Here is a 26,697-nt window from a genome sequence, read left to right on the forward strand (position 1 = left end):
GTTCTTACCTCTGGTCCTGATGCATGTGACAAGTCTCACTGGCATACTTGCTGCCTAAGCAACTACAAAGATTAGGTTAGCAGCCATTTTGAGACAGCTGCACAGTCTCAGTTGCACGAAAGTGTAATTAAGATGGCTGCAATGTGCACTCAAGAACTCAGAGTGAAAACTCAGCCATGTATCAAAAAAGCCCCTCCCACTTTGTCAGCCTGCAGGAAACTGAACAAAGACAACAGCTAATGCATATACTGCAACAAACAATGCAGCTACTCAGGAAACAGATTAAAAGGAAATAGAAGGCAGCAAGCCAGTTTTGCAACAAAATGCTTGTGAATCCGGATTTGCAATACAGACTTTGGGCACATCCAGATCCCAAACAACTTAAAAGTCCATGCCACATATTAGCAGTAACAGAGATAGAGCCAAATCACACAAAGCGAACATCAGGGAATTCGCCTGAAAGAAAGCCTCCATTTCAGTCCAGAAAAAAAAAACCTGCTCAAGGTCTTGTTTTTTTTTTTTCTTTCTTGCCTTTTTTTCTTTTAACTTTTATACTACACGTTTATTATGAAAAGGGTTTCAATTTATCATTTCTGGAAAATTAAGTTGTTTAATCCTGATAATCATTTGATCAAGTTAATTTCAATGTATAGAAATCTAATTAAAAACCTCCCCACAGAATGTAAGCTTCAAAATGTTCAAATCTAGCAGAATTGTTAAAGCTTACAATCAAATTTTTGAATTTTGACAAATTATATTTCATGCTCTACCTCAGACCCCAACATTTTAATACTAGTGAAAAGCAATGTAGACACTCTGGGAGGGGGAGGGGGAATAGGGAGTAAAAAAGGATGGAAACCCAGTCTGAAAGTCAGTATATTAACAAGACAAATTTGACAGCATTCTCAACAAATTTGTCTTGGTAGTAAGATAGCCATCAAGAAATGAAAAGGCCAAATGCACAGAAGAGAACCTATTTGCTTGACAGTTCCCACCAGCTATGTAATTCATGTTCTTTCCCTTTTCTTTGGCCTACCTTCCTAAAATTTAGCTATCATGGGTTTTCTCCATCCAACACTAAATTATTTGTTGGAACTTTTTTAATGGGGTAGGAGTAGCTAAAAGGAGACTGGCTCCCATGATATATCATTCAAAATGTGTGTTGGAGCACGTGAGTTTCATCATTTCATTCTATTTCTATATATATATACATATATATTTGAAATTTTCCATAGTAAAAATTTTTTAATTTTTTAATTAAAAAAGGTCCTCATTCATTTTCCATGAGGCAAACTGGATAATGTATGCAAAAAGTGTGCTAAGTACCAGAAAAAAATAATTATACTTGATGTAAGACTCAATTCTTCAAAATTATAACTCATTCTGAGGATAGCTCAAGCAATATATTCATTAAAAGGTGTTGGTAAACTGGGAAAGACTGGAACCAATAAATATTACTGTAGCACTGAAATGTAAGTTTAACTGGGGGATGGGTATTGCAAACACCCAAAATATTTAGAGCTACCTTAAGGTTTATATAGACTATCTCAATTAATTCTCACACTAACTCTAACAGCAGGTTTTGACATCTTTTATTGTGATAAGCAGGATCAGGCTTGAAAGTAAGTAACGTCACAAAACTTATAAAAGCTGAAATTTAATCCAAACTACACTCAGAACCAGCCCATTCGATTTCATCTACCCCTTCATATGATGATTCTTTCTCTTTCAGGTGAAAATAGGAAAGGAAAATGGTAGGCTGTTGTTTGGATAACACATGCCTCTGCCTGTATCTTTGACTCTCTGTCCCAAAGAAACTATTCTACTTCACCTGATAAATCCTATCCAGGATTCAGCATAAATTACCTTATCACTGACAATCCTCTCCTTATTCTACCATCCACCTAGCCAGGCATAATTGCTCTCTCAAGATCTCTTATTCATACTTTTATTTTACCGTACTTGTCACATTTCATTACTTGTATCTTTATATAAGTAAACATACAAGGACAGAAATCACATTTTATTTTCTATTCCAATTCCATTTTCTATTTATAGTGTGAAACAGTATTCACTCAATAAATGGCAAATTGAAATTAATTCCAAGTGTTTTGCTTCTACCACAAAAATCTAAGAAAATTCTACACCTATAAGGATTTTGACTTTTAGGACCTATGTTCTTATTTTCTAGGAAGAGGAAATCAACTAGGTTTTTACTCTTGGCCTAAAAGCCTCTGCAGTTCAGAATGCAGTATGAGAAAAATACCTTTTGTAAAGCACTTTCCAGTTTTTAGTACTTCACAACTACTACACAGGAGCTACTATGTGCATGAGGAATAGCTGACCCCTGACGTCTATGGAAAACTATAGAATGTTAAGTGAATTATTTACTTTTAAATTCTATTACTATTTCTCAGTAGAATACAGCTTGACTATATAATGTCACAGATTATCTTATAAAAACTTTTACATAGAATCATTTTCCATTTTCAAAACACACATTTGGAAAGAATTTCTAATGTTAGGTAAACATTTCTATGACTAATATTTCATCTCTTCATAATTAAAAACTAGCACATTTCATAATCAATTTTTCATTTCACTCTTACAATACTACGTAAAGCAAGATGGCTACAATCTAAATTTTTTTTTTTTGGTGGTACAGAGTTTGAACTCAGAGCCTCATGCTTGCTAGGTAGGCGTTCTACCATCTGAGTCACTCCACCAGCCATTTTTTTATGTTGAGTATTTTCAAGATAAGATCTCAAGAACTATTTGCCTGGGCTGGCCTCAAATGGAGATCCTCCTGATCTCTGCCTCCCAAGTAGCTAGGATTACAGGCATGAGCCTCTAGCACCAGACCACAATCTCTAATTTTTATGTACGGAGAATATAATCATTTGCCAGGAGTAGTAATAAGAAGGGCGGGGGGAAAAATCACTGGAACACAATTACTCTGGTCAACTACTGTAATTTTTTTGCATGTCACACAATTGGAAAACTTTGATATGCAAATTATTGAAAATTCCAAAGAACCTAAAAAAAAGTTTCAGTGTATTTGGTAGAAAATAAATACATTTTAATTGATTGAGTTAGGAGACTTAATTACACAAGTTATTATTATCATCATTATTCATATTAAAAAGAAAAAGGAATATAGAAGGATTGTATGAATTGAAAATATATCATTTCACATCTCACATCACTCCCTCAAGTCCCACAAAAATTTTAGAAAACTGTTGCATTTTGGTGGTGCTGGGGATCAAACCCAGGACCTTGCACATACTAGGCTCTAAAACAGACCTACACCCTAAGCCTAATAAAGGTATGTTTTAATATATGTTAAGTCCTTAACAACAGTGGAAAGTAAGTAAGACCAATGATAACTAATTCAGCAATCCCCAAAACATCATATTCCAAGCCATAGTGGTCACAAGTCCAAAACGAATCTCATTTACATGACCAAAACAATAATAATAGTAGTAGAAAGTTCAAGGCTCCAGTCACTAAGCTGCTGCTGCAAGGACTCAGCAATCTCCCCTTAGAGCACCCTTGCTTCCCAACAACTCCCTTTCCCCCCCTACTTTTTCTCCCACCACAGGCCATTTCCACAGGGAAAAGAATCATATTGCATGTTATTAGGACTATGTTATTGCACTATTAGAACCTCCAGCCTTCTGCACCCTTTGCAATGAAAGTAAGGATGATGACCTGCTTCCAGCTGGCACTGAGGATAATAACCATATAAAAATTCAACAGAGAAATGGCAGGAAGATCCTTACTACTGTGTTAAGAGATTGCTGAAGATTATGATAAAAAGAAGCTAGTGAAGGTGTGTAATTTGCCTCCAATGGCACTATCATTGAGCACTCAGAATATGGAGAATTCAGCTAAGAATGACCAGCACAAAAATACATGCCAGTTCCAGACTGGACTAGCTAAGGAGAGTCAGCTGAAGGTTCATGGGTTCTAAGTGCTTGTAACTCACTGAAATTTAATGAAGATTTCATTGTAATGAGTAGAAATTTCCCTTCTGTCCTCTGTCACAATTTTAAAACCTCATGGTTTCTATAATGTAACTATTGGTGTCTATTTTTAACTTGGACTAGTGCAATGCTAAGCAATAAACTGAAAAGAGAAAAAAAAACCCTGCAATAAACTGAACCTGAGGTCTTGTGGGGAACTCCCAAAAGATGACCCACCCAGTTCATCCAATAGAAATGTTCAAAAGCTGAGTTTAATATATCCCCATCAACTTTTAATCTGCCACATCACATTATGCAGTCAGCCAAGATAGAGGAAGGGAACCAAGAAAAATGTCTGTCATGGAAGGCTGAAACCAAAAAAAGAAACAAATGCACAAAGCAATAGTTTATATGAAAAGAAGAAAACTTAAAAAAAAAAAAAAAAGATTGTGGGCTGGAGTGAATCAAGCAGTAGAGCACCTACCTAGCAGTGTAAGACCCTGAGTTCAAACCCCAATACCAAAAAAAAGAAAAGAAAGTTGCCATCTTGAGTCAATAGAACAGAATAGGCAAGGAATGGAAAACAGAAATTGACAGAGCATGATAAAAAAATGAAAAACTTTCTTTCAGTAGAACAACTAGATGATAAAGTTGAAATCTATCTACACAAAAGACAAAGTGTAATTAGAGGAAAAAGTTCAGGAGGGAGGGTGCATTCAAAAATTCAAATTGGGCCAGGCATAGTGGCATACAGCTATAGTCACAGCACCCAGATGATTTACGGCAAGAGAACTGTGAATTGGAGACCAGTGTGGGCTAACATAGCAAGACTGTCTCAGGAAAAATGACAGAATGGCAAAAGACATCACCAATGAAATCATTTAAGAAAACTTGCTTAGCATATGCAAGGCCCTGGGTATGATCCCCAGCACTGAAAAAGAAGGAAAAAGAAAATTTTTCAGAACTGAAGAGCAACTGTTGTCAGACCAAAAAAGCCCAGTGAATGCCAGCAAACAGTATGAACAGATCCAAACCAAGATATGTTACAATGAAATTTCAGAACACTAGAGACTTAATAACATATTCCATAAGCTTCTATTGATGAGGAAGTCAGAAATAAGAATGGCTTCAGATTTCTCAATAGGAATAAAAGAAGGAAAAAAACAATGAAGCAGTGCCTTTAAAATTCTAAAGGAAAATGATTTTCAACCTAGAATTCTATACCCAGCCAAACTATCGATCAAGCATTAAAAATATAGAGTATTTTTCAGGCATACATGGTCCTGAAATATACATATGCCTCCCATGCACCCATTCTCCAAAAGCTACTACAGCCAGAAGCCAGTGGCTCATACCTATAATCCTAGCTACTCAGGAGATCAGGAGGATTGCAGTTCAAGGCCAACGCAAGGAAACAGTTTGAGAGACCCCATTTGGAAAATACCCAACACAGGACAGGGTCTCTGCAGAGATTAAATCAATAAAAACACATGGCATATGAAAACAAAGGTCCTAGAAGAGAAATAAAGGAAATCCCCATGACGCTGAGTAAAATTCTAAGGATGAAAATTACATGCAAGGTACAAAGAACAGACAGGCTAAACTGGCAATGAGATAAAAAGAAACAGACCTGAATCAAGATCCTTACTGCTACTGTACCTGAAAGAAAAATGTGTCTTGTAAATAAACATAAAAAAATCCTTAGTGAAGAACTAGGACTGGTGGAGTAGCTCAAGTGGTAGAGCACCTAGCAGCCTGAAGCCCTGAGCTCTTACCCCAGTACTATCAAAAAAGAAAAAAAGAATGATGAACAAATATACAAAAATGGACTAGGGATGTGGTATGTAGCTCAGTGGAAGAGTGCTTGCCTAACATGTGTGAAACCCCATTTCAGAAAAAGGAAAAAAAAAAATACCAAATCATCTTAACTAATGTTATTACATGAAAGAAATTCATGGATGCAGGCATTCTGGCATAAAACTGCCATTACCCTCATGAGTCAACATCTGCCATATCTGTATCAAAGGAATGGATCAGGATTATCATGATTCTATTAGTGCAGAGCAGACAGTGTTGTAAAAGTAGTCTGCTAAACCCAAGATTAGTGAAATAAGAACTAAATAAACTAATTGTTATTATTTTATTTTAATGGTCATAAAAGAAAAACTCTCCTGTTTATCTTTAACTTATAATTTAAAATATACCTTATATAAACAGTAACTTAAAGGCTGGTGGAGTGGCTCAAGTGGTAGAGCACTTTCCCATAGGCCTGAGGCCCTGAGTTCAAATCTCAGTACCACCACAAAAAAAAAAAGTAATTCAAGTAATATTTTATTTAATACCCTCAGAATTCAGGGGGATTGAATATCCTTGTGAAAAAATTTAATATAGGAAATGAGCTAATAAACCACCAAAAACACTTTAAGAGTGGTTCTGTGGAAAACAATTAATATATTGATTGGTCTTATCTAGAAACTGCTCAGAAAAATGATTAAATATTGTATAAAGTATTATAACTATTTTTTATCAATCAACTTAGTTTCAATAAAAATGTTTTCTTCTTCCAATATGAAATTGGATGAATCAAATTTGTAACCATGACCACAGTAAAAATATAAAATTTAAAAACAAATTTCTTGTAATTAGGAATGACAGAGAACAAGGACTCCATTTCCAATGTAGAAATGATGCCTACTAAATCTTCACAGGAAACCAATTTAGTATCGCTTGTATATCTTATGGATTCCAATTTTAAAGAGAATAAAGAGTATAAATTCCTGACAGGCCAGAACACTGACAGATGTGAGAATCTCAAGAAATGCCCTACTGCAGATGAAAATACATGGAGATAAATCAGATGGCTCTTGGTTTCTAATCATGTATTTAATAAGTTAACAAGTGAATTATAACACTACAAAATATCCAGATAGACGGTAACTCTGAAGTTAACACTTCATTAGACTTGTGAAAATTAAATGGTCCAATAAAACATCAAAATAAAGACACAGAAATAGTAAATTAGTATGGCCAAATTCTGAGTTTGGTCCCAAGAAAGGGCTATAGAAGAAAAATGATGCTCTATTTTGTTTCAAAAAAATACAGTGTTTTAGAGAAACAGTCTATGTTGCCTCAGCTGGCCCAGGGCTCAAGTGATCTTCCCATCTCATCCTCCTGAGTAGTGAAAACTACAGGTCAATGTGTTACTACCACGTCCGACTTGCCTTAATTTGGATTGAGCATGTTTAGCAAGTTTTATTAACTGGAGGGAAAGGAAAGATTGAGGGGTGGGAGAAGTACATACTCCTGTGTGGAACTGTCTTCAAAATAAATTATTTCATCCCTAACTTTGGCAATGATATCTATCTGAAGAAATGTGACAAACCTTGCAGATAAAATTAATGTGGAAAAAATACCTGCCTTTTCACCATGAAGAGGTTTAATGTAAATTTAGTGACCTTAGAATAATCTTGTGGAGTTTTTTCCCCTTTAAATTCTCATTTGTTGGGGTTTTTTATTTTAAACTGGATTCCCTCACAAGATTTTGCAAATACACTACTTTTGTAAAGGCTAGTAGTCCTTACTACAGAGTGACATTATCAAACCTATTTTTCTAAATTATTTTAAATACACTTAAATTCAGCCACTGGAAATCAAGAATGTTGCTTCCTATAAATCTGCCTGCACTGCAAGACTCTTAAATTGCCTCTTAAAAAAATTTTTTTTGTCGTACTGGGATCTGAACTCAGGGCCTACACCTTAAGCCAGTCCACCAGCCCTTTTTTTGTGATGGGTTTTTTCAAGATAGGGTCTCACAAAGATCCTCCTGATCTTCGCCTTCTAAGTATCTAGGATTATAGCTATGAGCCACCAACACGTGGCTTTAAATATTTGTGAATGAATGATCACTAATTGATAGAAGCTAGAGAAGAGGAATACAAATGCTAAGCATTCTATATATGCAATTTCATTTAACCCTCCCAACAGGCACTAAGCCTATTTTAAAGGTACGGAATACTGCTGGGAAACACTAATAGTCCAGGTCCCAATACAAAACTACACTATTGTTATTTCCACTTCACTATATTACTAACTGGTTTTAAGAAAATCCTTTGCCTTTTGTTTTGTTCTTTTACCCTACATTTATTTTATCTTCCAACTTTTAAATCACTGATGCAGGAAGGAGAGCATCACACAAACTCTATACATAAATTATGTCATTCCATTTTTTCCTCAAAATTTTCTTATGTGTGTGTTTGTGTGTGTGTGTAGGGAGGCACCACCTCAAAGAGAGAGTGTATGTGTAGGCGCACACGCGTGGGTGGGTGTGGCTTGCCAGTGGCTCATGCCTAAAATCCTAGCTACTTTGGAGGCTGAGATTGGGAGGATCTCGGTTTGAAGCTAGCCTGGGCAAATGGTTCTCAGGACCCCCATTTCCAAAATAACCAGGGCAAAATGGACAGGAGGTGTGGTTCAAGTGGTAGAGCACCTGCTTTGGAAGTATGAAGCCCTGAGTTCAAATCCCCAGTCCCCAAAACAAAAAAGTGTGTGTGTTCACTCATTTTCTTAACTTTCCTCTACTTAAAATACTGAAGACTTTTTCAAAAGTTCATTTACTGTTTATAACTTTTTAACACCTTGAGGCACTCCACCAGTCCTTTTTTGTGATGAATTTTTTTTGAGATAGTGTCTCCCTATTTGCCCAGCAGGCTTCAAACTGTGATCTTCCTGATCTCTGCCTCCTAAGTAGTTAGAATTACAGGTGTGAGCCACCGGCACCCCTCTTGGTTGTTCATAATTTTTGACATGTAAACTGCTGATCAAATCTTTTGACAATTTACCAGTGAGTGCTTATCACCTAAGTATATATGTGTTTGAGTTCTGTTATCTGCGAATGAGTTAAGTGAAAAGAATTAAAATATCCTTTTTCTTTTTTTGCACCTCCACCTAAAAAAAAAAGAGGAATTCTATTTTCAATGAGCAAATATTTATTGATATTAAGACAGGCACGATGGAAAGTAATTTTATACCAATAGTACTGATTATATGCAGAATTAGAATTTATCTTTAAAATATGACACTTATCAAATAAATCAATAAAATATGATTCATAACCCCAGAAAGTTGCTAAAGTCCCACACAAGTAACTATAAACATAAAAGTAGAAAGGAACAAATGCCTTTAAAAGAGATACCAATGCAAACAAAGAAAGTTGGAGACCTTCCAATTGAGAATAACTTCCTTTATTAGGTATATGTATAAGTACTACAGCAGCAATGACTATTTATAAAAATCAAGGATTTGTATCAGTGTTATTTACAATTCTCATAATGTCCTACCTTTTCTTCCACCTTTCAGATTTTGAACATGCTATACAGTCACTTTACCAATGATATCCTAATTCAACTCATAAAATACAACTCCTCTGAGAATTTTTTGATTCCTCCTTCAATGGAGTCCCACTTTCTGTGCCCTATAAAACTAATTGTTGTACTTATCATATTCTACAGAAAGCTTCCTTTAATTATTTACTTACTAACCAAGTAAGTTTTGCCTACATGCAGAAAATTTTGACAATCTTTTTTACTTCTGTGTATTACAACATCCTTTTTCAAAAAATCACATTTCCCATCTTGAAAATGTATATTTTATATACATAGGTGAAAACTGATCATCTGAATAAAATACAAACATACACTCAATTTTTGTGTTTAAAATAAATAATTCAGACCACTGTCACTCAATTTGTCTTCAGTACTTCTGGAGTGAGGCCAGAGCAAATTGTTCAAAGACCCTATCTCAAAAATCACAAAAGGGCTGGTGGAGTGGCTCAAGGTGTAGGCCCTGAGTTCAAACGCCAGTATCAATAAATAAATAAATATTAAGCATGCTAGCTTACAAGATTCAAATATATTACACTGACTTGAAAATTACAACTTCCAAATCCTTGAACTAAGGGTTTAGCTCAGTGGTACAAAGTACGTACTTAGCATGCACAAGGTCTGGATTCAATTCCCACCACCAAAAACAAGTAATTCCAATTCTTGCAAAACTAACTGATCATGATTTAATATTTTCAAAAGCAAACAGAGGAAAGAAGTCTATCAAATAACATAAATATTTATAATACCTGGGATCTCAGCCAGAAATCATGAACAGAAAGCCCCAAAAAAGACCATATTTTAAAGATAAATTCTAATTCAAAGGAAGACACAGTATTGTATTATAACTAGACCTAACTTTCAAAATAAAGAACCAGTTTTCAGTATTGAATTATGAATTACTTTGACATATTTCTATGGTTTCTTTACGTAGCAATGCTAATTGTTCACTAATCGTCATTTTTCTTTCCGCTATGAAACTCTCTAATTTAAGCTGAGCACAGAGTATCCAATTAGACTACACACATTTCCCAGCCTTTCTTTCTCAGCTAAATATGCCCCAATGACTGAATTATCAGACATAAAACCTGAGTCGAACACTTCCATATCATGCTCTTGAAAAAGTGTGCACTCCCATTTAGCCTTTCTCCCTTGCCACTGACTAATTCAAGTGTAGAATAAGCATGTTAGACCTAAAAACAGAAGCCATATGGTTAAGCCAAGTCCATCTTAAATCCTCAACAATCTTACTCTGTATTTATGAGAGAAATAAATGTTTATGATGGGCAGGATGGTGCTTCCCTACATTCAAGAGTGATTTGGGAGGCTGAGGCAGGACGAGCCCAAGTTCAAGGTCAGCCTAGGCTATACAAGCTAGACCCTGTTCAAAATACCAAGGGCTGGGGGTGCAAGTTTTAGAGCATGCTCAAGGCCCTGGCTTAGAAACCCAGCACAACAAAAAAAAAAAAAGAAAGAAAGAAAAAGAAACATTTGTCATCTTTAAACAATTGTAATAGTCTCTTACAGCAGCTAGGCCTTGAACCCAATACACTTCTGACAACAATAACCACCATTAAGTGACAGAAATTCAAAGTGGCTCTCCTAAAACTGGTGAAGTGGCTCAAGTGGTAGAGCATGTGCCTAGCAAGTGTAAGGCCCTGAGTTCAAACCCCAGTACTACCAAAACACACATACATACACAAAGTGGCCCTCTTTTTCCCTTCCATGCCTTTCCCCACTTCTCCTTTTCTTAAGACATTCTACCGAGTTAAGGGTGAAAGCAAAGAACTTCTAAGGTGCCAAACCATAGTTGGCAATGAGGGGCAGCATTCAAAATGTTCATTATTGTTCCATCAAACTCTTCATAGTTCTCAAAACAAACTCCCTTTACATCTTCTAGGTTTACATTTCTACAAAACAGAAGACATTATCACTAAGAACTACTGACCTAAAGAGAGATCCTTTTAAGGCTTTTATAGTTCTAAGAATCACTATTCTAACATAAAAGTAAACTTTTGTATTAGAATATAAAAGTACTATGGTGTGATAAACATGTAGTTACCAGGTACTCTTCAAGACAAGAGCTGCCCAAAGTAGTCAGACTATACAAATGGGAAAGGACCATACAGTACACTATTAAAAGGGATCTACAGCTAGTTATTCCAGTTATTAAATGAAAATAATGTAAAACATTACAATGTTCAGAGCAACAAAACCACGCAGACATAAAGAGTCAGGTGTGATAATGACTACCTGTATTCCCAGCATTTCAGAGACTGAGGCAGGAGGATCAGCCTCCGCTACATAATAAGATTCTGTCTCAAAAAAATAAAGAAAAGCTGCGAACCTCAATAAATGAATACTTCTGATGGCAAAGTTAGTAAGTCATCTTCATTTCCCAAGCTTTCATGTTTACATAGGTACAATTATAAGGATTCTCAGGAATCTGTCTGTACCCTTGGGCCTCCCTTTTTTTTTTTGGAAAGATGACCAATGATATGCCTGAGTCGTTCTCTTAAATACTCAAAAATCCAAAGGATCAAAATTCAAACTGAAAAAAATACAAGCAATAGTAGCCCTGGCCCACCCTTTTAAAAAAACTGAAAATGCTCACCCTCTCTGTCTTCTATACAAAGTGCTTTCCACCACACAAAGCTCATTTTCTAGAATTCACTTCTCTGTTCTCAACAAAGTAAAATGCCAGAAGAAACCTCTGGTTTACTCTGTGGACTGCAAAAAAATCTGAGAACGCACACTACAAAGTGATTTTTAAACAGTGTTGGGCTCTCTGATAAAACATAAGGGCGAATGGGCAAGAACTTTGAAAGCGAAGCTCCCTGATATCTAGGTCATTTGTAAGTACTCTAGGAAAGAGAAAAGAACTATGGCTTCCCAGAGCTAACTAATGATATTTTAGCAATCTTCTGTTTAAATAATGCTAAAGCATCACCTAGTTTTTATTTATGATTTGCCTACAACTGTTAGGAACTCAAAGGCCTTCAAATTGTGTCTTCATGTGACTTTCTTAACTACGTTTGCCAATGTACGTGTTTTCCATAGGCCTTGAAACTGAAAGAAAAAATCATAAATATCTCTTAAATTTGCCTTTGTCTTCTCAAGTAGGTTAAGTGTAACTAAACATTCTCTATGATTCAGAATCACTAATAAGATCAGCAGAATAACTAATAAGATAAGGAACATGCTATAATGCTAATTCAGCTCTAGAAAGGCAGATTCCCAAGTAGCCTCATAACTAAGTTTAAAACTCTTGTTTCTTCCCTCCTTCACTATCTAGAAGCTAATCATTTCTTGGCCTACTCATATGCATTGCTCTAATAGAACTTCTATCCCTAATTTGCTACTTCTCATCTGTTATAGGTATGAGAAATGAAATACTCTAACTCACAAGAACTTGGAAAAGTTCTCAACTAAGGCCAAAGGTAACTGAAAAAATAAAATAAAAAATATTAGATATTAAAAATACAAAATATAATATGTAGCATAAAAATATAAAATGTAAAAAAGTAAAAGTAAAATTTTTGTAAGATTTGCTTGGAAAAGACCCCAACACAGGAATTTCTCATTAAAAAGGATAAAACACTAAAGAAAAGCTAGTATCTTAACATTTGCTATTTCCTGGATTCATTTTCATTAAGACAATAATATTTTCTTATTTAAGTTCTACCTGGAGTAGAACTTTTGGAGTTTTGTTTTATTGAGGGACTGGAGTTTGAATGCAGGGCTTCGCACTTATAAAGCAGCTCTACCACTTGAGCCACACCTCCAGTCCATTTTGCTCTGGTTATTTTTGGAGATGGGGGGGGGGTCTCAAGAGCTATCTCAACCTCCCAAGTAGCTAGGATTACAGGCATGAGACAGGAGCACCTGGCTAAATTCTGTATTTATTTCCTTGTTTTCATGCCTCCACCGACTTTCAAGTTTAACTAATTTAACTGAAATGATATTTTGGCAATAACCTGACTCTCTTCATTATGAAAGAGATAAAAAGTATAATTACTAGAATATATTACTATTAATCAGTAATAACATCTGTTACTCCAATCAACAAAAAAGAGATTTAATAGAGTGAACTTATAATTATTCTTACAAGAATATATAGCAATTTAATGCTATTCAGGAAAATTACTTTTATCTTTATTATGAGGTTAGGCTTCATCCTGGCCAAAAAACGAGTTAGGCAACTTCTCAAAATTCCTCCTTTTAAAAAAAGTCTAGTGCTGGTGGTGTGGTTCAAGTAGGAGAGCACTTGACTAGCAATTGAGGCCCTGAGTTCAAATCACAATACTGCCCGAGGGGAGTATAAAAAAGAAAAATAAAGTGCACCCAAATGATCAGCACAGAAAGAAAAGCATAAGTCAATGCCTTCTTACAAGAGATAATAATATACAGCCACTTTCAAATGCTTAAAAAGAACTGATAATTTGGGATAGTTTCACAATACAGTATCTGCAATCATTTTTAAAATACGTTTTTGAATAACAGTGAAATGGGAAAATAGCCATAATATTAAGTTAAAAGAGCAAGAATTAAGCTTAGGATGTATAGCTTAGTGGTAGAAGGTGTGCTTAGCATGTTCACCGCCATGTTCAATCTGCTAATGAGAAACTAACTAATAAACATTTATGGATTCATCAACCCATGAAAAAAGTGAAGCTACAAAAAAATCACCAGAATATTTAGTGCTTATTTGCAAATGTGACTAATTTTCAGTATTTTCCAAATGTCCTATATGTTTAAGGTATTTAAATTACTTACATGCCCAAATAATTTAGAGAAAAAATACAATCTTAATGGCTTGGGCTTAATCATTCAAACCTGTTTTTCTAAATTAAATTTTCTGTATAAAATTTACACACATACAAAGATTTTAAATAACTTCACTAACTTAAAAGTCATTCCTTGAGTGGCTTAGTCCTAGTATTTACATATGCTGCATGTGCCAGTATTTTATAGCATCAGGGACTTAGGGGTGTGATGCAAGTGGTAGAACATCTGCCTAGCAAGCATGAGGGCCTGAGTTCAAACTCCAGCACTGCCGATAAAAAGTAACATTTCTTTTGAATCAGGTGCCAGTGGCTCTCTTATCCTAGCTCCTTGGGAGGCTGAGATCAAGAAGACCCAGGTTTGACACGAGCCCAGGCAAATTGTTTGTAAGACCCCACCCAATCTCTGAAATAACCAGACTGAAAATGGACTGGGGGTGTGGCTCAAGCTGTAGTGTCTGCTTTGCAAGTGTGAAGCCCCTTTTCCAAACCCCAGTCCCACAAAAAAAAAATAATTTTTGTAGTATCATAATCTCTGAAGTAAAATTTCAAAATCTGCTTTTGACAAGCCTACCAAAGAATAAATCACTGATGTTCAATTTGTTAATCTTAGTAATTTGCCTAAGAAACACAACAGCAAAATTTTCCTATCAATATTTACTCTGCATGTTCTTCAAACACCTCTTATGACTTCAATATTAACACATGTCTCAGTCATCGGTACATTCATAGGAAAACATAAATACAAAGACCAAAGTAATAGCATGCAAGTATGGGTCAGGGTTAACTACCTCAGAAGCATAAGAGGGTCAAGAAGTCACAACTGCCTATATTTTGTGTAGAAGACACAGAGATCCAGGAATTACATTTGGTCAAATTATGATTCTGTTGAGAAAAAAAGGAGACTCTTTCTCATCACTCCATCCTACCTCATGTGATGTCATTTAAAAATCCACCAACCAAACCTTTCAATTACATCTAGTTAATGCTTAATAAGAATATTTAATTTAGGTAATAAAAGATCCCCCAAACTTCATTTGACAGTAACTGACTCAAACTGAAGAGTTACATAATCAACCAAGAAATCCACTGATGTATATATGAACCTCAGATGAAGTTTATGAAACCATTTACAAGTTTCCATTCCTGCAAGAAACAATTTGTACAATGGGAGAATATCAAATCTTACATACCTTCCCCCAGGTACATTACATAACATTTAAATATAGTGACATTACCATTTTAATCTAAAATAATCAGTAGCATACTGATAACTACCTTCAAGAAATTAAAAGGAGGACACTAAGAATTTTTTTTTAAAAAGCCTAACTGTAGTTTATACACATGTATAATATAGTGCTGATATTTTTATAAATCAACCACTTTTTACTGATGGGTCATTTGAGTTCTTCACAAAGGCCTCAGTATCACCGGGAATTCTCTGTAAAATTCTTCTCAGAAAAAATAATTACTAGGAAAACTATTCCAGCTTCGATAGCATGCCACACAAAAAAGCTGAGCAAAACGGGCTGATTAATTTTAAGGGTGACAAATTCACCGCAGCAGTGATGGACAAAGGACCAGAGGCACTGAAAAGATGGGAAAGACGAATGCTCAGCATACACACTGGTGAAAATCAAAACTTCATGGACTTGGAACCAAAATTCAAAGGAAAATACCTGAGGAAACTGAGGTGTGACTTCAAGCCATCCTGTATGTTAACATGGGGTCACATTAAAATATTCATGCGGGACAGAAACACAGAACACACCTGAGGGAGCTGAGACTTGACTTTCAGTTACCTTGCCCATTTTCACTATCCCTCACACCCCCCAAATAGTTCCAAAACGAGAACTGCCTGTTTTGTAAATGTCCCACACATCCATGACAGAGCTGGCAATAACGGGGTTAAAGTGTCACCTGCACAATGCAGCTGGCAGAAATGCACTTCCCCCGAAACACCGGCCCCGCCCCCCGACGCACGCGAACCCCGCAATACCTAGCAGCGAAATTACAAACCAAGAACCACAAGAGGCAAATTTTCACACAAAATTAAATCGCCAGCTTCTGAGACAACCAGAGAAATAAAGAGCTCCAGGTCGGTCTCAGAGCGCGGCGGGAGAAACGGCCTCCTTGACCGACGTGGGAAGGGAAACCCCTCGAGCACAAGGCAAATCCAATCTAGAACCCAAATGGCGTCCGACGAGAACGTTCCATCGGAAGGTGGAGACTGCGCGTGCGCAGCCACCGCCCCGCCGGCTGCACAACTGCAGCGCCAGCCCAGCCCCGCGGGGTCACGTGCTCCCATGCAGCGCCCGCCCGCAGCGCCGCAACCGCGCAGGCGCACACGCAACTCCCGCAGCCGCCATAATGCGGTCTTGACTGTTCCGAAATACAATAGTAATTTCAGAAAAAAAATGTGATTACAACAGCCCCTGGGATTCACGTCTACCTTTGGGGGCGGGAGAGGAGGAAGAGGGAACAGTGTTCCTTCTTACACAGCCGTCCCGCGCCGCCGGCCCCAACGCTGCCGCCTCCGGCTCGCGCGCTTCAGTCGCCGCGCCGCCGCTGCCACTGCCGCCGCCTCCGCAGATTCAAAAACAAACCCGCTGCTCCCTTGCACGCGCCGGGGCCGTTATGCAAATTAAGGTGGGCGGAGCTTCGTGGGCGTACTATATACCCCGCCCACTATGCTATCAGCCAATAAGCGCACGGACTGGCCGATCCCCATGCAAATGTTCCGGTTTTTTATTTGAATGAGGCGCTTTGGCCACGCCTCCCGCCGCGGGAAGGAGACCCAAGTCTGAGGTGGTGGCGCTGCGCGCTCAGGCGCTGCTTCTTGGAGAGGTGTTTTTTGCCCGCGAGGTGTTTTGGGGAGGATGTCCCTCGTGAGGAGCACTTGGTGAGCGCCCTCTGTGAGACGCGAAGGCAAGGCAGGAGGTGAGACTTGAAAAAGTGGAGGCCGTTTCCAAAAAAAAAAAAGAAACAAAAAACAGCGCGTGAAGTATGGTGACTTGTTCATCATTCATTTCTATTTTTCTTACTTTTTTTCTTTTTTTTTTTTTTGTTTTTGTTTTTGTTGTAAGACAGGGTCTCGCTATGGAGTCCAGGCTGACCTCGAACTCGCGATCAATGAGCCTCAGCCTCCCAAGTGCTGGGATGGCAGCTGGCGTCTGCTTCACCATTTTTAAATTCGCCAACTTTCTGTGAACTGAGTTAAGGGGCCCTGGGTTCGAACCCTAGTACCACCAAAATAAATACACACACACACACACACACACACACACACACATACACACACACATATATATCAGAAAAGGTCTTATTTCAAGTGTTTCTGTGAAGCAAGTTCTGCTGCACCTCAGGAACCTCAGTTTTCTCATCTGTGAAATGGTGGTATTACCTGTAGTTCACGAAATTCCAAGTATAAATGTGCCTTGCAAACCAGATACACTCCCTTTAAGTTTTTCTGGCAGTACTGGGATTTGAACTCAGGGCCTTGCACTGTCGATGAACCATGATGTCAACCAAAGACTCAAAATTCTTAGGTCTTAAGGTTTTGATCGTTTTTCAATGTAATTTCTACCATAAATTCACTTGTTTGCTCGATATGTATTTAGTTTTGGAGAAGTGCCTGGCTCAAGAAAAAATACACTCTGATGGGCTCAAGTGGTGAGTTCGAACCTTAGTACTGCCAAAATATATATACATACCCCGAACAGGGTATGGTGGTACATGCCTATAATCAACACCTACTCAGGAGGTGGAGATTGGAAGGATCTCATTTCAAGGCCAGCCCCAGCAAAAAGTTAGCAAGATCCCATCTAAACAAACAAGCTTGGTGTGGCAGTTTGCTGCTGCATTCCCAGTCACATGGAAGGCTTAAGAAAGAGGACTTTGGACTGAGACCAGCTGCAGGCAAACACACATGACCCTACGTGAAAAACAAGCAACAAAGGGCTCAGGAGGCAGGTACCAGTGACTCACACCTGTAATCCCTAGCTACTCAGGAGGCAAAGATCAGGAGGATAGAGGTGCAAGCCAGCCCACTCCTGACAAGTAGTCTGCAAGATTCTATCTTGAAAGAACCCTTCACAAAGAGGGGAGGGGGCCTGGTGGGGTGGCTCAAGATATGGGCCCTAAATTCAAGCTCCAGTACCACCAAAAAGAAAGAAAGGGAGGGAGGGAGGGAGGGAAAATAAAGAAAGAAAGAAAAGGACTGGGGGCAGTGCACAACTGGTAGAGTGCCTGCATAGGAAGAATGAGGCCCTGTGTTCAATCTGGAGTAGAGCACCCCCCCCAAAAAAAAAAAAATAAAGACTTGACTTTAAGCTGGGTGCTGAGAGCTCATGCTTGTAATCCTAACTACTTGGGAGGCTGAGAGCAGGAGGATAACAGTTTGAGGGCAGCCCAAGCAAATAGTTCAAGAGACCAACCCCCCACCCCCATCTCCAAAATAACCAGAACAAAATGGTCTGGAGTTGTGGCTCAAGTGGTAGAGTGCCTACATTGCAAGTGTGAAGCCCTGAGTTCAAACCCTAGTACCACCAAAAAAAACAAAAACAAAAAGCTCGACTTCAACTACTGGGTAGTGTGGTATTCAAAGTGTGGAGCCAGGCATGGCCCAGTCAAAATGGAAGCAGGTTTGAAGAGTTCCCACTCCCATATACACACTTTGTCCAGTGTTAATCCTTTAGCTGTAGAATTGTAGGAGGTCCTGAAGTTCTTCAGCTGGGGACTGAGGCAGATGGGGTAGTAGGACACATATTCAGGAATGAGACAGCTACTTTCCAGTCAGTACCAAAGATTTCAATATTTTAATCACCATTATGGTCTTATTGTTAAATCAGGGTGAATATCATTGTTGTTCCAGAAAAGTAAAGAAAAAGAGGAAGAAGAGCAGGAGGAAGAAGAGAACTAAACTAATATTTCAACAAATTTCAATTGTAGCAATTAAACAAGGAAAACAACTCAACAAAAACAACGTAACTCAAAAAAGAAACAGCTCAAGAGAAAACTGCTTCCTAAATGTAGCCATGCAACATTTCTGTCAACAGGTTGTCAAATAAATGACACTGAGTTCTAGAATTTTGTCTTCATGAAATTATTTCATGACTATTAAATTTAAGAACTTTTTCAGTTGTATTTAAGTAATTTTCATTTTGCTGGGTGCCATTGGCTCACACCTATAATCCTAGCTACTCAGGAGGCAGAGATCAGGAGGATAGAGGTTTAAAGCCAGCCTGGGCAAATAGGTTTTTGAGACCCTATCTTGAAAAAACCCATTACCTGAAAAAAAAAAAAAAAAAAAACGTGCTGGTGAAAAGGCTCAAGTAGTAGAGTACCTGCCTAGCACATGTAAGGCCTGAGTTCAAACCCTAGTACCTCCATAAATAAATAATTTTCATTTTGAAGTTTAATATTAGGCTGGTGGTGTGGCCCGAGTGGTAGAGCACCTACCTAACAAGCCTGAGGTTCTATGTTCAAACACAGGACCTCAAAAAAAAAGAGAGAGAGAAAAAAATTAATTTATATTTACTATATAAATTTATATATGCTATATGATTTATTATAACTGAATAATTTAAGAGAAAAACAAGTTTTGTAAAATACACACAATTTAAATTGTGATTTTTATTAACATATTAATTGTGCAAAACAATAATGGGTTTCATTGTGGCACTGTCATACAAACATATAATGTACTTTGATTGTATTCGCCCTGTTTTACCCTCGCTCAGTCCTCCCCACTCCTCCTGATTCCCTTCCCCAGTAGTCTCACTTTTACTTTCATGTCTTTTTCTTCCTTTGTTCTTTCTTTTGTTCAGATTCCACATACGAAAGAAAACATATTTGTCTTTCTGATTCTGATTTATTTCGCTTAACTTGCTCATCTCCAATTCCATCCATTTTCCCATAAATGACAGGTTTTATTCTTGTTTATGACTGAATAATATACTCTACTATGCATGTATGTGTCCACTCATCCATTGATGGGCACCTAGGCTGATTCCACAACTTGGCTACTGTGAATAGTGCCACAATAAACATGGGTACATAGGTGTCACTATTGTGTGCTTTGATTCCTTTGGGTATATATACCCAAGAGTGGTATAGCTAAATCATATGGTAGTTCTATTTTTAGCTATTTGAAGACCCTCCATACTACTTTCCACTGTGGCTGCACCAATTTACATTCTCACCAATAGTGTGCAGTGTAAGGGTTCCTGTTCCCTACATCCTTGCCAACATTTATTGTTTTCTGCTTTCTCAGTGATGGCCATTCTGACTGGAGTGAGATAATATCTGAATTTAGTTTTAATTTGTATTTCTCCTGATAGCTAAAGCTATTGAACATTGCTTCATGTATGTATTGGCCATTCGGTCTTCTTTTAAGAACTGCCTGTTCAGTTCATTTGACCATTTATTAATTAAATACATTGGATTATTTTTATTGGATGGTTTGTTCTTTCTGTTTAATTTTTTTGAGCTCTTTATATATCCTGTATATTAATCCCTTGTCAGATAAATAGCTGGCAAAGATTTTCTCACATCCTGTATGCTGTTACCTCACTCTGGTAACTTATTTCCTTTGCTGTGCAGAAGCTTTTTAATTTAATGAAATCCCATTTGTCAATGCTCACTCATTTCCTGAACAATTGGAGTCCAATTCAGCAGTGTTTGTCCTATGTTTTCCTCTAGTAGTTTCAAAGTTACAATTCTTACATCAAGGTCTTGATCCAGGGGTACCCTCTATATCCCACTCTGGGGCTCTATTCTCCCACTTAACACTTTTCAGTAAACTCTCCCACTTTACACTGTTCTATCTCAATAAACTCCCTGCTTTGCTCCAAGAAAAAAGAAAAAAGAAGTCATTTTGAATTGCTTTTTATGCAGGGTGAGAGATAGCAATAGAGGTCTGGTTTCAGTCTTTCATATGTGAATATCCTGTTTTCCCAGCACCACTTGTTAAACAGGCTGTCTTTTCTCTGAGTATGTTCTTAGCACCTTTGTTGAGAATCAATGACTGTAGCTGAGTGGGTTTATTTCTGGGTCTTCTATTCCATTGGTCTACATGTCTTTTTTTGTGCCAGTACCATGCTGTTTTTGTTACTATGGCTCTGTAGTGTAATTTGAAATAAGGTTTTCTGATACCTCCAACATTGCCCTTGTTTTTTTGTTTTGTTTTTTTTTTGGCAGCACTGGGGTTGGAACTTTGCCTGACACTTGCTAGGAAAGCGCTCTACCACCAGCCTACCATTGTTCCTTTTGCTCAGGATTGCTTTGCTTGCTTAGTAAGCACGAGGTCCTGAGTTCAAACTCCGTACTGACCCACCCCCCACCCCCATAAAAAGCTTTTTTTTTTTAAGATATAAATCTGCCTTAAGAATTTTATTGAAAACAGGCGTTGGTGGCTCATGCCTGTAATCCTAGCTATTCAGGAGGCAGAGATCAGGAGGATCGTGGTTCAAAGCCAGCCTGGGCAAATAGTCCATGAAATCCTATCTCAAAAGAACCCATCACAAAAAAAAAAGCCCTGGTGTAGTGGTTCAAGATGTAGGGCCTGAATTCAAGCCCTAGTACCACAGAAAAAGATTAAGGGGGGAGGGGAGGAGGAGGAGAAAGAAGAAGAATATTAATAATTTCAAGTGATACAGTAGAATGAAGTTTATGAAAATATAAAGATGTGGTGTGGGGAGAAGAGCTATATAAGAACTGTAATGACCTTTAAAATCTAATGACCTATAGAATTTTGAGCTAATTTTGCTCTTTTTAAAAAAATATTATTTGTTTGTATATTACCCAGCCTGGCCTCATACTTCTGGGTTCATGTGATCTTCCCCCCTCAGCCTCCCAAGTAGCTGGGACTACAAGTATGTTTGCTATACTATATATAGTTTTTGCTATACTATTTTTAATAGTGATTTAGGTGCAGTCATTGATAATATGATAGTCAAATGTAAATAGGTGTATGAAATAAAGTGGGTAAATTTGAATAAATTATGTTACTTCGATATTGTACCCATAGAAATAAGACAAAATGATACTTTAAAAAGAATAGAGCTGGGTGCCAGTGTCTTGTGCCTGTAATCATAACTACTATATTATTTTCCATTATGTATGTATTAATTTGCATTCCCACTAATCATGTGCAAGGGTTGCCTTTTTTCCACATCCTGGTCAATACTTTTTAATCTTTTATCTTTTTTGTTAATAGCTATATAACAGGTGTGAAATGATAGCTGTATTTGATTTTCTTTTTCATTTCTTTGATGATTAGTGATGATAATTTTTCAACCTGTTGGTCATTTTTATGTTTTCTTCTGAGAAATGGCTGTTAAGGTCCTTTGCCTGTTTTTTTTTAGTTTGTTTGTCTTCTTGCTACTGAATCGTTCAATACATATACATTTCCTTATATAATTTGGAAATTAACCTTTTGTGAGCAGCATTATTTGCAAATATTTTCTCCCATTTGTTAGCCTGTCTCTTAACTCTGTTGGTTCTTAGCTGTGCAGAAGCTCTTTAGTTAGATATAGTCCAACTTATTTATTTTTGTTTTTGTTGCCTGTTCTTTTTGTGTCATATCTATAAATTTACTGTTAAGATCAGTATCATGAAGAGTTCCCTTGTATTTTCTTCTAGTAGTTTTACAGTTTCAGATTTTAAGTCTTTAATCCATTTTAGTTGATTTTTATATGCTGTCAGATAATGGTCTAATTTCCTTCTTTTCCATGTAGGTATCTAATTTTTCACAGGTTATAATTTAAGTAACAATTTTGACACTTTTTGCAGCAGAGAGTCATTTTACTACTGGCAAGTGTGTCAATAATCTTCCAAATTTAGGCAGATCAGAGAACCAATTCTAAAGTCCCATTTTCTGTTCCTTTTAGCTCACTTCCTGTACCATTATGGTATCAAGTAGGGTTTGGTAAGAGAATTAGAAATCCCAATGAGTCCTGTGGAGTAAGAGAATTAGTATAGGATGCAAGCTTCCTACCACTGTAGTTAGAGTACACAAAGTAACAATTAAAGAGGGTTAATTGCAGTTCAGGGCTTTGAACTCAGGACCTTACACATACTAAGCAAACACTCTACCCTTTGAGCCACACCTCCAACCCTTTTTTGACTTTCTTTATTTTTCAGAAAGGAACTCAAGGTTTACCTGGGGCTATCCTTGAACAGTTATTATACTACTGATGCCTCTTCATAGCTGGGACCATTGGTGTGTACTACCACACTGACTTGTTGGTTGAAATAGGGTCTCACTAACTTTTTGCCCTGGCTGGCCTAGAAGCACAATTCTCCCAATCTCTGCTTTCCCTGTAGCTGACATTATAGACATGAGCCACCACATCTGGCTTAAATACATATTCTGCTTAAGTGGGACTACAAAGGGAATGTTACTACCTCTGTTCAGTTATCACTTCTGTGTGTCCACAACCAAGTGTCTATTGGTGGCCTCAAGGTCATTGTTGGTCAACAGATATAGCAAACATGAACAACAATCTGGAGCTTGCCAACCTCTTTGTTACTGCATCTGACAAGGACGACTTTGAGAAAATAATAGTATTTCACTTCTGCCTGCCAAGTTATAAATAATACTCTTTTGGCCAACACTAGAACAGAGCAACATAAGGAGAGAAAGTATGAAAAACTAACTCCATATTAAGCAAATTAAATATAGTCCAACCACAATAAGTACCACCATTTCTTTCTGGGGCACGCCTCATCCTCATTCTTAGCTTAAGTGATTCATACAGATCTTATCTCAACACTTTAGACCTTACCTTTCTTTTCAAACCATACCTATCAAACCATGGTCATATTGATCTACCTCAACCCTGAAACTTTTCCTGAATACACTAGAAACATAGTTTTCTCTCCACTGGCATTAATAAACTGACAGACTATATAATTAATGTTGCTTCTGGCTGTCTTTATTTGCTGGGGAAAAGAAACAGCAAGAAAAGCAGGGAAATGGGTAATGATGAGCATGTAAGGTCATTATCTGAACAACTGAATTCAAACAAAGTCTTTTCTGACCCTGAATTTTTGAATAGGTGAGAATAGTGTATGAAGTACAGGGGATAATCATTAAGTGTTTGATGGATGCTTGAATGACTAAGCCAAGAAATTTATTTTCATTTTCTTTTTTTTTTTTGTACTGGGATTTGAACTCAGGGCCTTACTCTTAGTTGGCAGGTGCTTTTCTACCTTAGCCATGCCTCTTTTTGCTTTACTTATTTTTCAAATAGGGTTTCAACTTTATGCCAAGGCAATCCTGGATCTTGTTCCTCCCAGTTATGCCTCCTTTGAGGCTGGATGTCAGGCATGTGTCACAGTGCTCAGCTTTTTATTGGTTGAGATGGGGGGGGTCTTGAAAACTTTTTGCCTGGGTTGGCCTTGAACCATGATTCTCTTAATCTCTGCCTCCCCAGTAGCTAGGATTATAGGTATAAACCACTGTACCCAGAAATTTCTTCTTTTTGGTTAAGCAAATTTGAGTTTAAAACCTGCTTCTTATATACAAAAGATTAAAATAATAGTTTATTTACACTCCTGCTGAAAAGACTGCTTTATAGGGACCACACCTACATTCCAGCACTCCACTCATAATTTTGACTAGAAGTAGGAATGCAACCCACTTGGATTAAATTTTCTGTGATAGGTAAGATCTAGAACAAACATGAGCAAGCCAAGAGAACCTTATTTGTCACTCTGGATTTAAACCCAGAAATACCTACACAGTGAAGTTGTTCCTATGGGTGATGAGCATGGAAGAATGCCATGAAGTTACTGGGGTCTGTGTGCAACTTAAGATGGCTAAAGATGGTTAAATTTGATTGTCAATTTGATTGAATTGAGAAATGCCTAAGAGATTGCTAGGGCACACCTCTGAATTTGTCTATGTGGTCATTTCAGAAAAGGATTAGATATATGGGCTCTGACCTAAAAATTGTTTAATCCATTTGCATAGACTATTAGGAGGTGGTGGACCTGTGAAAGGTGGGGCCTGGATGAGGAAGTAGGTCACTAGGGGCGTGTCCTTGGGGGTTATATCTTGTCCTTGGCCTCTTCTTATTATGACTCCCTCTGCTTCTTGTCTGCTCTACCACATCCTGCCCACCATGATGGGCTAAAAGCTCTAAAACCATGAACAAAACAAATCCTTCCTCCTTTAAGTTGTTTATGTCAGGTATTCTGTTATAGTCACAAGAAAACAGACAGATACAGCTGTATAAGATAAATATGTGCAGAGTAAAAGGAATGAATATATCAATTAGAAGTGGAGACTAGAGTAAGGAGAATGCAGAGCCTCACACTTACTAGGCAGGTGCTCTACCACTTGAGCCACTACACCAGCCTGTTTGTTTTGGGTATTTTCAAGATACAGTCTTAGGAATTTTTGGCTCTGGCTGGCGTCAAACTTTGATACTCCTGATCTCTACCTCCTAAGTAGCTAGGATTATAGGCATGAGCCACCAGTGCCTGGCTATTCTTAAAGACCTAAATAACATGACATAATATTTTCAAATAGTTTCTAAAATTGTGTTTATTAGTTCAAAAGCATTTTGAAATTTATATATATGTGTGTGAAAACAATGTGATTCTGTATGCTGGGTTTTACTGAATTGTGAGATTGCAATTCGAAATTTAGATGATTTGGTTTGTGGTTTTACTAGCTGAAGAGGAAGCTTTACAAAAAGAATGCTGATCCACTTAATTTTTTTTTGTTTTTTTTTTTGTGGTACTGGGGTTTGAACTTCAGGCCTCATGCTTGCTAGGCAGGCACACTAACACTTGAGCCACTTCACCAACCCTAAGAATGCTGATCCAAATAGAAGTGGCATATTGTCTATATTTAGTAATTCATAATACTTATTTTCAATACTGAGGAAAATACAATTATTATCCAGATTTCATTTTGGACTCCATTCTTGCCTTCCTTTTGATCTGTCCGTTTCTCTACCGATCTTAAATTCCAGGATTCCAGGTCTGGCAGATAAACATCCTGGGGAGCAAATAAAGATCCCCCCTGAACTGCAGCAATTTCCTTGGCACCAAGAAGATTCTGTGTGATATGCAAATCCCCTCAACTCTTGCCTCCCCTCTGCATAAGGCCACTTAAAGCCACTATGATCAGCCCCACAAACAGCTCTTAGACTTGTCCTCCTGGTGTGGCCACACTGCAATTAAAGTTCCTTTTCCTGTTTCACCATCAACTTCTTTGCCTGTTTTTCTCTTTTGGGGAGGAGTGCCCCCAGTCTAGGTCATTGGAAACCTACCCTCCCCACCCCACTGACTTCCTAAGAATACCTAAGCTGCCAAATTTGGCTGATGTATTTCTGTCTTTCACTAGTATCAATCAGATGTTAATGCAAACTAATTAAAAATTTTTACATACATAACAGAGGTATTACACCATTGTAAGATTTAAAAGAAGATTTAAAAATAGGTTAAATAATTAGATTTGCAAGCCACACCTTGAGCAGCAAGTTTTTAGGGTTTGAATTCAAATCCTCATGCTTGCTAGCAGGCACTCTACCACTTAAGCCATTTCACCAGCCC

The 26,697-nt window shown here is 37.5% G+C and overlaps 1 protein-coding gene across 2 annotated transcripts in view; it reads right to left on the minus strand.

Moving 5' to 3' along the window:
• The window catches only part of Atf7ip (activating transcription factor 7 interacting protein), a 107,961-nt gene extending 91,222 nt beyond the window's left edge, over positions 1-16,739 (minus strand). Inside the window, exon 1 of one of the 2 annotated variants that reach the window (XM_074076011.1) lies at positions 16,580-16,739. Coding sequence is in view for 1 of the 2 variants with exons in the window: in XM_074076010.1 (XP_073932111.1) it covers positions 9-25 (17 nt within the window). In the remaining variant the exon portion in view is untranslated. Of the gene's footprint in view, positions 1-8; positions 13,434-16,579 lie in introns of those variants that run through there. The other variant, XM_074076010.1, reaches the window with a different exon arrangement.
• Positions 16,740-26,697: the final 9,958 nt, after the last annotated feature.

This window comes from Castor canadensis, chromosome 6, assembly GCF_047511655.1.
Source record: "Castor canadensis chromosome 6, mCasCan1.hap1v2, whole genome shotgun sequence".
In the NCBI taxonomy this organism is placed as follows: domain Eukaryota; kingdom Metazoa; phylum Chordata; class Mammalia; order Rodentia; family Castoridae; genus Castor; species Castor canadensis.